Below are 12216 nucleotides of genomic sequence, written 5' to 3'. Positions count from 1 at the left end.
CCCCATTCTCCAGCTCCATACCCTTCTTTCTGGGCTGGTTGTTATTGTTGTTCTTGCCTGGTTCACCATTCCCAGAGCTTAGCAAGTTTCTCCCTAAATCTTGGAGTGTTTGACTCCTTTTCATTATTCATGACTCTACTCAAATATCACCAAAACTAAAAAGTCTTCCCTGACCTTCTTATGCGTACTGCCCCAATCTTCATTCCCAGTTCTATCATACTCTTGGCTCTTATTATCTGAAATGAACAAGTTCATTTATTTATTTATTTGTTGATTCCTTATATTGTCTCATTAAAAGTAAAATACGGGCAAAACTGGATGAAGTGTATAGGATTATTGTTTATTATTGTATGTGTGTATTGCATATGCATACTATGTACTACTATGGGTTCTCTTAATAATAAGAATATGAATCTATAATTGTTGCTGTTGCGTGGCTGCTCAGTTGTGTCCGACTCTTTGCAGTCCTGTGCACTGTAGCTCACCTGGCTTCTCTGTCCATGGGATTTTTCCAGGCAAGAATATTGGAGTGGGGTGCTATTTCCTATTCCAGGGGATCTTCCCGACCCAGGGATGGAACCCGGCATCTCTTGCCTCTCCTACATTGGCAGGAGGATTCTTTAGCAACTGCGCCACCTGGGAAACCCTGAATCTATGATTATCTTCCCCCAAAATGTTTTTTAAGTAAGTTCTGTGAGAACTGGGATTTTTGTTTGCTTGTTGGAAACTGTGTCCCCATCACCAAAACGGAGTCTGTCATGCAGTGGGCACTCAGTAAGTTTTATTAAATGCGTGAATTAATAACATGTATTTGGTCATAAATATTCAAAAGAGGATGGAGAGGAGTACAGACAATAGCAAGAGATCCTAAGGTGAGGAAACTGGGCGGGGAGCGGGCAGCGGAGGTTGTGGGGAGGGGCGGTTGTGGGGGGAGGGGGACGTTCCTAGAACTTAGCGCTGGAATCCCTATCCTAGAGGTGGGACTCAATTCAGCTCCAAGAACTCTTCTCACTACAGCTTGCTACCTCTCCATTTATGGAGTGTTGGTTAGATGACGGAAGTAGTGATTAGCAGTTTCTTCGGAGACGCTCGTAGATCCTCTCTGTGGCTACAGCAGTAATCATTACATTGCAAGACCGAGAGGACCATCACCTTACAAGTGGGTGTTCTCCGATTGCGTTCAGGGAAGACCACGCCCGCACTTTCATTCACTCGCTCTAGTGGTTGGGAAGGAGGAGTCGTGCGATTGCCGCCGAGGTTCACCGCCAGCCCAGGTCCTCGGCTCTGCAGTTGAGGTGTCAGATTTCAATCCTCCAGGGCCCGGGGACGTCTGGCTTGCACCGTGCGCCCGGCCACCGCCGCCTCCCAGCCTAGACTCGGGCAGCGAGCGGAGGGAGGTTCACTCCGAAAGCGGCCGCGTACTCGGCCTGCCTTAGACCCAGGCTGGGCGTCGCGACCGAGGCTGCTCCCCGGCTGTGCGGGCTGGGCGCGCGGGGAGGCGGCGATCGCAGCTGGGCCGGGACTTCCTTCCTCCACCGCAGGACAACAAAACAAGCCGGCCGCAGGCACCGAGCTTTTGGCGACCGTCTGGGGCCGAAGGCGCAGGGATGGGCTCCGTACTGAGCAGCGATAGCGGGAAATCTGCGCCCGCCTCGGCCACCCCGCGGGCCCTGGAGCGCCGGGGGGACCCCGAGCTGCCCGTCACGTCCTTCGACTGTTCTGTGTGCCTGGAAGTGTTGCACCACCCCGTTCGGACCCGCTGTGGCCACGTGTAAGTGCCAGGGGAGCTGGGTTTGCGCGCCCACCCCACCCTGGGTCGGGGGTCGGCGGGGCGGTGGGTGATGCTGGAGGAGCCGTGAGGATGGGGGACTGAGATGACAGCACTTGGGGGAGACTGATGTGAGGAGAGACCTGGGCCCGTCGAGGGCGGACCACTGGGAAAGTGCCCAGTCGGAAAGTGACACAGGATTTCACGGGGGGGAGAAACACCAACCAGCGGGTCCTGCAGCGCCCCCGAGAGCCACCTCCTCCGGCAGCCCAGGTGTGGAACCCCCGGGATGCGGATCCAGGGCTGGCGAGCTGAGGAGGGTGCGCAGGGGTGGAGGAGCGGCATGCGCGGGGACCCCAGACGGGGACTCGGCGGAGCGCAGTGGCCGCTCCCCTCGGTTAATCGCGCGGCGCTTCCCTCTCCGCCGGGAGCCGGGGTTGGTTTTGTTTTGCTTGCTCTGTGCACGTGTGGTCCAGAACGCCTGCCGTGGCTGGTCTGTTGAGCAGGCAAGGATCTGTGCAAAGTGTCCTTCCACCCCAACTTCCCTTTCCCGACACAGACGCCCAGGTCTCTCAAAGAACCGTCAGAATGGACAGTCCCAGTGACTTTCTGTGGCCGCCAGAGTGGGATCTGGGGCTTGAATATTACCCCCAAGCCTGTGAACGCAGCCTTTTAAAGCCCAGTCACCCGAGTGACGGAGGTTGCTGACTACCTGCGTTGCTCACCGCCCCCTCACACGGTAGGAAGTAGGGATAAAAATAACTGTCTTAAAAACCACATGCACGCTTTGTAACGAAAACCCTCTGGGAGCGCACAGCTGTGGTCGTTTCTAGGAAGAGTTTAAAAACAAAATCCCTGTATAAAATTGGCACCTCCTTAACGTGTGCCTGAGTAACTAGTAGTTGGGGGTTGGGTCTGTGAGTTTGTGTTCTGTTCGTTTAAAAAGCTTTCTTCCCGTGGATGCATTGGGTGTGTGACTGGGCGTGTTGGTGAGATTGGCGGGGGGGCGGGCGGGGCAGGAGATTTCATAGAGCCTGAGTGAAAACCCACTTAATGCCTTCTTTGGATCACCGACTAGTTTGATGAAGCTCCGAGGCAGTAAGTGCTTTTTTGGCTTACCGGGGAAAAAAGAAGTGTCATAAATTATGAATACAAGTGCACAAAACGTCTTTAAAAGGACTTAGATGGTCCTTGACACCTATAGCCTAGCATTTGAGAAACAGTTTTCAACTCCGAAAAGCCCAGCAGAGAGCCAGGGAGAAAAATCTGCTGCCCACACAATGTTCAAAGCAAGAGTGCCCCTGGGCATTATTTTGTGGCTGTATTTTCAGGGCCTGTCGTTTCAGCTTTGTACTTTAAATTCAAGGCTAATTTACATCCTGCCTGATACCCTGATGTAGTTTCCTAGCCGTCCACATTGACATAATTCCCCGGAGGTCAAGATAGAAGCCAAGATGTTATTGTATCAGGTATGAAATATATTGATTAGCTCAGAGCAGTAATAACCCTCAGGATAGTTGCATTTAAATTTAGTCTGTATGGCTCAGCGGTAAAGAACCTGCCTGCCAATGCAGAAAACCTAAGAGACGCAGGTTCTATCCCTAGTCTGTATCAGAGTTAAAGCTTTTCGGTTGCGGGGAACACACACCGTGGCATCAAGTCTGGACAACTTTCTTTTGTGGGACTGAACCGGGCAGCATTGCTATTGGAGATTGTTATCTGACGGTTTTCCTTAGTTTGGATTTTTGAATGCTGCAGCTTAGTATGTGCAGTGTTTTGCTTCTGCTAAAGGGTAATAAAAACTTGTGAAATGTTGAATCCTGTGTTTAATCTTTTTCTTTGTTAGAGTGAATAGGAAACCAGCAACTGGGGAAAAAAAAGCCATGAAGTAGCACAAGGGCTGGACAAATCGCCTTCCCTCACTTTATTGTTCTTTGTTTTGACAAAGCTATGTCCATTGTTCTGGCTATGGGCACAATTTCCATATTCCTACTTTTGGCAAATTTACTTGGGCCTCTTCCACTTTGTCAGTGTTAAGTAGAGTCCCTTCTGCTCTGGAGATTGTGAGTCCGCCTAACGCCATTTGTACTTCCTAAATGAATTACTCTCTTCCATTGAACTTAAATTGGAAAATGAGGAAATGAAATGAAACTGCTATATTATCCCAGACTTAAGCTAATTTCCAAACTTATTAACCTAGGTTGTTTATGCTAATTTTGGTTTATAAACCAGTTTCAAGTTGAGCAAATATAATATGGCAACAATACTTTGAATGTTGTACTGTAATGTTGCACATTAATGTTGTAATGTTGCACGTATGTGTGTACTGTGATGGAGTAAAACAGCAGAGCTTGATAGAAAGCAGAATTTGAAGTTCTATCTGCCAGTAACCAGCTGTGTAATCAGCACTCTGCTTAATCTTTTTGAATCTTAGTTTCTTCATTTGTAAAATGAAGTGAGTCATGAAATTTCTATGAGTATTAAAAATGTAAAAGTAGCCCATAATACTCAAAACGTAGTTGGTTTTTAAATTGGAGTATAGTTGATTTACAATGTCGTATTAGTTTCAGGTGTCAAAACAGTTTCTGTTCCGTCAAAGTCATTCCATAAAGCAAGCAAAAACCCAGTTATGGGTTTTCTCATCTCTGGATTTCTTTCGGAATCAAACTGGGCCACAAGAAGATAAAATCTGTGACGTTTCCAAGATGTCCCAGATAGTCTTATTCTTAGCTTCTTTCTTGCTTTGGTGGACTTTAAGAAGTTCCATTTTAATGTTCTGACGCCATTTGTATTGCCCTATCAGTTGTAAAAATAGATTTGGAGGCTGAGACTTCCTACATCTGCCTATCTTCTGTTGTCAGTGAGCGGGGGAAAGAGATGAGTTGAAACTGTATACGTGAAACTAAAAGGAAATCTGATTTAACATTTAAAAGAAATATTCAGAGAAAGTTGATATGGTAGATACAGAGGGAGACAAATGTGGAAGATAGATGAAGGGGACCAGAGTTTAATTTAGCTCAGGAGGAAGTTAGTGACCTCATGATTAGGCCTGTTGAATGTATAGGGAGACATCTAAACAGAAGTGTCCTGGAACTTCCCTGATGGTACAGTGGCTAAGACTCCGAGCTCCCAATACAAGAGACCCAAGTTCGATCCCTGGTAGGGGAACTAATACCCCAACTAAGAGTTTGCATGCTGTAAATTTAAGATTTTATATGCTGCAACTAAGACCTGATGCAGGCAAATCAGTAAATAAATACAAGATGCTTTTGAACTATGGTGTTGGAGAAAACTTGAGATTCCCTTGGACTGCAAGGAGATCAAACCAGTCAGTCCTAAAGGAAATCAGTCCTGAATATTCATTGGAAGGACTGATGCTGAATACTGAAGCTCCAGTACTTTGGCCACCTGATGTGAAGAGCCAACTCATTGGAAAAGACCCTAATGCTGGGAAAGATTGAAGGCAGGGGGAGAAGGGATCAGCAGAGGATGAGATGGTTGGATGGCATCAGCGACTCAATGGACATGAATTAGAGCAAGCAAACTAGGAGATAGTGAAAGTGAAAGTGGAGAGTGAAAAAGTTGGCTTAAAGCTCAACATTCAGAAAACGAAGATCATGGCATCTGGTCCCATCACTTCATGGGAAATAGATGGGGAAACAGTGGAAACAGTGTCAGACTTTATTTTGGGGGGCTCCAAAATCACTGCAGATGGTGACTGCAGCCATGAAATTAAAAGACGCTTACTCCTTGGAAGAAAAGTTATGAGCAACCTAGATAGTATATTCAAAAGCAGAGACATTACTTTGCCGACTAAGGTCCGTCTAGTCAAGGCTATGGTTTTCCAGTAGTCACGTATGGATGTGAGAGTTGGACTGTGAAGAAGGCTGAGCGCCGAAGAATTGATGCTTTTGAACTGTGGTGTTGGAGAAGACTCTCGAGAGTCCCTTGGACTGCAAGGAGATCCAACCAATCCATTCTGAAGGAGATCAGCCCTGGGATTTCTTTGGAAGGAATGATGCTAAAGCTGAAGCTCCAGTACTTTGGCCACCTCATGTGAACAGCTGACTCATTGGAAAAGACTCTGATCCTGGGAGAGATTGGGGACAGGAGGAAAAGGGGACGACAGAGGATGAGATGGCTGGATGGCATCACGGAATCGATGGAAGTGAGTGTGAGTGAACTCCGGGAGTTGGTGATGGACAGGGAGGCCTGGCGTGCTGCGATTCATGGGGTCGCAAAGAGTCGGACATGACTGAGTGACTGAACTGAACTGATCCAGGAGATAGTGGAGGACAGAGGAGCCTGGCGTGCTGCAGTCAATGGTGTGGCAAAGAGTCGAACATGACTGAGTGACTAAGCATAGCATGCAGCACAGCATAATTGATATGTAACATTAGTTTCAGGTATATAACATGATGATTTGATATTTGTAAATACTGCAAATTGATCACCACCCAAAGTCTAATTAACATCTGTCAGAATATATGCTTAACAAAATTTGTATTTCTCATAATGATTAACTTTTAAGATCTTCTCTCTTGGCATCTTTCAGCAATCCAGTATCATTAACTATAGTCATGTTCTATATTCTTTCCTATGACTTACTTATTTTATAGCCCAAAGTTTGTACCTTTTAGACTTCCCTGTCATCCAGAGTTTAAGACTTGGCGCTTTCACTGCAGAAGGTACCCATTGGATCCCTGGTCAGGTATCTTAAGATCCCACATGCTGCAGAGCAACTAAAAGCCTGCCCAGGGCAACCACTGAGCCTGTGTGCTCCAACTAGAGAATCCATGCACCACGACAAAGATCCCACATGCCGGCAACTATGACTCCGTGCAGCCAAATAAATAAATTTTTTTTAATTACTAAAAATTATTTTAGAAAAGAAGTATTTTCCAGGGAAGAGGGACCCGCGTGATCCATGCTGCTTTAAAAGGCAAGTGCATGAAGGCTGGGAATTGACCACTGGGTTTACTATATGTGAAGACTGTGGGTGGCCTTGTGAAGAGTAGTTTAAGTGGGATGTGGGCTCCAAAACTAATAGGAGTGGGTTCTCAAGGGATCAGAGAAGCAAGTGAGAGATGGAAGGTATCAAAAGCCCTTTCATGGAGTTGGGAGGCAAAGGGGGAGAGAGATTGGAGCAATCACTGGAAAAAGATGTGGGATCAAGAGCGTCTTCTTTTAAAAAAAGAATGAAATGTTTTGTCTGCAGATGGAAATGAACCAATCAGTTCAGTTCAGTTGCTCAGTCGTGTCTGACTCTTTGCGACCCCATGAATCGCAGCACGCCAGGCCTCCCTGTCCATCACCAACTCCCAGAGTTCACTCAGACTCACTTCCATCGACTCTGTGATGCCATCCAGCCATCTCATCCTCTGTCGTCCCCTTTTTGTCCTGCCCCCCAATCCCTCCCAGGATCAGAGTCTTTTCCAATGAGTCAACTCTTCGCATGAGGTGGCCAAAGTACTGGAGCTTCAGCTTTAGCATCATTCCTTCCAAAGAAATCCCAGGGTTGATCTCCTTCAGAATGGATTGGTTGGATCTCCTTGCAGTCCAAGGGACTCTCGAGAGTCTTCTCCAACACCACAGTTCAAAAGCATCAATTCTTCGGCACTCAGCCTTCTTCACAGTCCAACTCTCACATCCATACATGACCACAGGAAAAACCATAGCCTTGACTAGACGGACCTTAGTCGGCAAAGTAATGTCTCTGCTTTTGAATATACTATCTAGGTTGCTCATAACTTTTCTTCCAAGGAGTAAGCGTCTTTTAATTTCATGGCTGCAGTCACCATCTGCTGTGATTTTGGAGCCCAAAAAAATAAAGTCTGACACTGTTTCCACTGTTTCCCCATCTATTTCTCATGAAGTGATGGGACCGGATGCCATGATCTTCATTTTCTGAATGTTGAGCTTTAAGCCAACTTTTTCGCTCTCCTCTTTCACTTTCATCAAGAGGCTTTTTAGCTCCTCTTCACTTTCTGCCATAAGGGTGGTGTCATCTGCATATCTGAGGTTATTGATATTTCTCCCAGCAATCTTGATTCCAGCTTGTGTTTCTTCCAGTCCAGCGTTTCTCATTATGTACTCTGCATGTAAGTTAAATAAGCAGGGTGACAATATACAGCTTTGACGGACTCCTTTTCCTATTTGGAACCAGTCTGTTGTTAAATGTCCAGTTCTAACTGTTGCTTCCTGACCTGCATACAGATTTCTCAAGAGGCAGGTTAGGTGGTCTGTTATTCCTATCTCTTTCAGAATTTTCCACAGTTTATTGTGATCTACACAGTCAAAGGCTTTGGCATATTCAATAAAGCAGAAATAGATGTTTTTCTGGAACTCTCTTGCTTTTTCCATGATCCAGCGGATGCTGGCAATTTGATCTCTGGTTCCTCTGCCTTTTCTAAAACCAGCTTGAACATCTGGAAGTTCACGGTTCACATATTGTTGAAGCCTGGCTTGGAGGATTTTGAGCATCGCTTTACTAGCATGTGAGATGAGTGCAGTTGTGCGGTAGTTTGAGCATTCTTTGGCATTGCCTTTCTTTGGGATTGGAATGAAAACTGACCTTTTCCAGTCCTGTGGCCACTGCTGAGTTTTCCAAATGTGCTGGCATATTGAGTGCAGCACTTTCACAGCATCATCTTTCAGGATTTGAAACAGCTCCACTGGAATTCCATCACCTCCACTAGCTTTGTTCGTAGTGATGCTTTCTAAGGCCCACTTGACTTCACATTCCAAGATGTCTGGCTCAAGATGAGTGATCACACCATCATGATTATCTGGGTCATGAAGATCCATTTTGTACAGTTCTTCTGTGTATTCTCGCCACCTCTTCTTAATATCTTCTGCTTCTGTTAGGTCCATACCATTTCTGTCCTTTATCGAGCCCATCTTTGCATGAAATGTTCCCTTGGAATCTCTAATTTTCTTGAAGAGATCTCTAGTCTTTCCCATTCTGTTGTTTTCCTCTTAGTGAGGGAAATTTTGATGCACAGTAGAGAAGAGAGAATTCCAGAGCTATGATTTTCAGTGGAGGGGCTGGGCTTAGTTAGCGAAATGGACAGTTATCAGTGTAAGAGGATATAGAATATTAAATGGGCACAGGTGCAGGTGGTTAAATTGAAGTAGTGGGAGGTCATGGAAGTTTCCCATGTGATTGCAGATGATCACTGATGTAATATTTGACCTGTGATTTGATTTTTTTATTGAAGTGTAGTTGCTGTTCAATATTCTGTGTTACAGATGTATGATATAGTCATTCATAATTTTTAAAGGTTATACTCCATTTATAGTTATTATAAAATATTGGCTATATTCCCCATGTTGTATAATACATCTTTGTAGCTTATTTTTTACCTAACAGTTTGTACCTCTTAATCCCCTAATCCTAAATTGCCCCTCCCCCTTCCCTCTCTCCAGTAGTAACCACTAGTTTGTTTTCTGTATCTGTGAGTCTGCTTCTTTTTTATTCTCTAGTTGTATTTCTTAGGTTCCACATGTAAGTTGTATCCCATAGTATTTGTCTTCCTCTGACTTGTTTCACTTAGCATAATGCCCTCTAAGTCCACCCATGTTGCTATAAATGGCAAAATTCCTTTCTTTGTTATGGCTGAGTAGTATTTCATTCATCTCCATCCATTCATCTCTTGATGAGCACTTAGTTTGCTTCCATATCTTGGCTATTGTAGATAATGCTGATATGAACATTGGGGTTGTGTATATCTTTTTGAATTTGTGTTTTCATTTTTTTCAGATACATACCCAAGAGTGGGATTACTAGATCATATGGTAACTCTATTGTTAATTTTTTGAGAAGCTTCCATACTGTTTTCCACAGTGCTGGCTCCAATCTACATTCCCACCAACAGTGTATGAGGCTTCCTTCTTCTCCACATCCTCACCAACATTTGTTATGTGTGCTTTTTGGTGATGCCATTCTGATAGGTGTGAGGTGATAGCATGATTTTGATCTTCATTTCCCTGATGCTCAAGCAATCTTGAGCATCCTTTCATGTGCTTCTTGACCTGTGATTTGATTTTAAGATGAAACTTTGCAGTTTAAACATGAGCCTTTTAAGCCCCTGATGCTAAAACAAATGCATGGAGAATGCCTCCTCCTTCTAATGTAATTGGGTAAGCACCACTCAAACTACGATGATTGGGAATGCTCTGGCAACCCAGTGGTTAAGACTCTGTGCTTCCAATGCAAAGGGCTTGGGTTTGATCCCTGGTTGGGGAACTAAGATCCCATATGCTGAGCAAAGTGACCCAAAAAAAGTGAGGGTTGGGGGGAGAATTTGATGATTAGAGTCTTGTTCCATCTAGACCCATAACTCTTGAGAGCCGTTGTTCTAATAAAGGAATGCCGCTTTCTACATTGCCACTGCTTTAAGTTCCCAAGCTTAGCAAATGTTAAGTATTTTGAATTAACAAGTGACTCTAAGACAAAATTTGAATACTTCTGTGAGCACCACTTTGGACAACCACTTCATAGTGCCAGCCAACTGATGCCATGGAGTTTGAGTCATAGATAGGAGTCCATCATAGTTATTGAACTCCCTTCCTTTTATAGGGTTATTCATTTGTGCCTATATTACTGAGAATTTTAGAAAGATGTGATTAAACTGGCCTAAAATTTGCCTCATTTGACGGTTGGACTGCTTGGTGTTTACCTAGCAACATTAGTGTGGTCATAGGCATGATAAATATTAGTGATCTATTAAATTACACATTTTCCAACAAACAGAACTTAAATAAATAATGATGCAGATTGAGTTTTTATGCTGCACGAGATTCTCCATAGAATGTGACCACTGGTCCTGGGTTTTGATCCCTGGGTCAGGAAGATCCCCTGGAGAAGGGAATGGCTACCCACTCCAGTATTCTTGCCTGGAGAATCCCATGGACAGAGGATCCTGGTGGGCTACAGTCCATGGGGTCGCAGAGTCGGACACGACTGAGTGAATAACACTGGTTGGTCCTAGGACCAGCAGCACTACAGAATCTCAGCCCCCAACTCAGGTCTGCTGAATCTCAATCTGCATTTTCACAAGAAGCCCATGTGATTTTTATCCATTTTCGAATTTGAGAAGTACAGCCTCAAATAACCCTATTTAACTGACAGTAAGATGCAACAAATTGAGGACAGTGTTTGAGGGTTATAGAGAGGCACCCCTCTAAGATTACAGGTGAAAGGAAGTGAAATTTTCCTTAGGGGGGTTAAATATAAAAATCAACTCATAATGGAGTGTAGATTCAATGTTCCGTAGGCAGAGTCAGTTTTTGAAGGCAAAATGATTTCCAGGATGGAGTAACCTCATTGACTACATAAAAACGTTGAAGGTAATTTCAAAGAACAGTGGCTGAGGGCCCGTGCTCTGAGAAGAACTGCACTTGGGCCTGTCCAGGCTGATCCATCCACCAGTGGTAAAAGGGAGACTGGTTGTGTGTGTGTTTATTGCCTTATATTGGAGTTGTTGTTGTTTAGTTGCTAAGTCATGTCTGACTCTTTTGTGACCCCATGGGCTGTAGCCCACCGGGCTCCTCTGTCCATGGGATTTCCCAGGCAAGAATACTGGAGTGGGTTACCAATTTCTTTCTTCAGGGGATCTTCCTGATCTAGGGATCAACCCACATCCGCATTGGTAGGCAGATTCTTTTCCACTGAGCCACCAGGGAAGCCTTCATCCTCCCTTTGAATAACAATAGAAACGCCCCTTATTCTATTTATATGTTCTCCAAGGGACCCAAGATTTTCATTCAGCTTCATATTGGCCTTCCTACAGTGAACCACCCCAGTGCTGAGAACGTAAAGAAAATGTTAGACCAACCACATGTTGCCGAGGGCTTCTTCCAGAACTGCATTTGGGGATCACCTCTGGAGAAGGAAATGGCAATCCACTCCAGTACTATTGCCTGGAAAATCCCATGGACAGAGGAGCCTGGTAGGCTACAGTCCATGGGTCGCAAAGAGTCGGACACGACTGAGTGACTTCACTTCACTTCTGATTCCTTATTCTGCCTGTCTAGCCCTGGGCCCCATGGAGTCCCTAACGCATCCTTGATTCTACTAAGGAAGGGTGCAGTTTTCCCTCCTAAGATTGTGGACATAACTTTAATTACCCAAGGTCCTCAGCAACCCTTTCCTCATTTTCCTCCAATACCTTGCTGACTTTTCTGTTGTTTGAGTTTTATTGCTAATCACTTAATTAGAGAAACAGATTAGCAAAGGGGTTAATAAAATACACAATGGGGTGGGATAATTAAGTTTCCAACCAGTTGTAAAGTTCTTAGAATCATTATCTAGTTCTTGATTGATGTCATCAGGAGCTGCAAGCTCAACAGAGGGGAGGCAAGTGGTGTGAGTGAGAGAGGAGGGTAAACACCAGCAGGAACGGGCACCAACCCATGAGTCTAGAGCTGCAGGAGACTTAGCTTTT

At 44.9% G+C, this 12216-nt stretch overlaps 1 protein-coding gene across 1 annotated transcript in view; it reads left to right on the top strand.

Moving 5' to 3' along the window:
* Positions 1129-12216, top strand: part of RNF125 (ring finger protein 125) — a 46922-nt gene continuing 35834 nt past the window's right edge. The window contains exon 1 of the mRNA XM_018039778.1: positions 1129-1771. Coding sequence (XP_017895267.1) covers positions 1608-1771 — 164 coding nt within the window. The 5' untranslated portion in view covers positions 1129-1607. The remainder of the gene's footprint in view (positions 1772-12216) is intronic.

Source organism: Capra hircus, chromosome 24, assembly GCF_001704415.2.
Source record: "Capra hircus breed San Clemente chromosome 24, ASM170441v1, whole genome shotgun sequence".
In the NCBI taxonomy this organism is placed as follows: domain Eukaryota; kingdom Metazoa; phylum Chordata; class Mammalia; order Artiodactyla; family Bovidae; genus Capra; species Capra hircus.
Note: the sequence above shows the minus strand (reverse complement) of the source record. Positions and strands in the feature narration are given on the sequence as shown.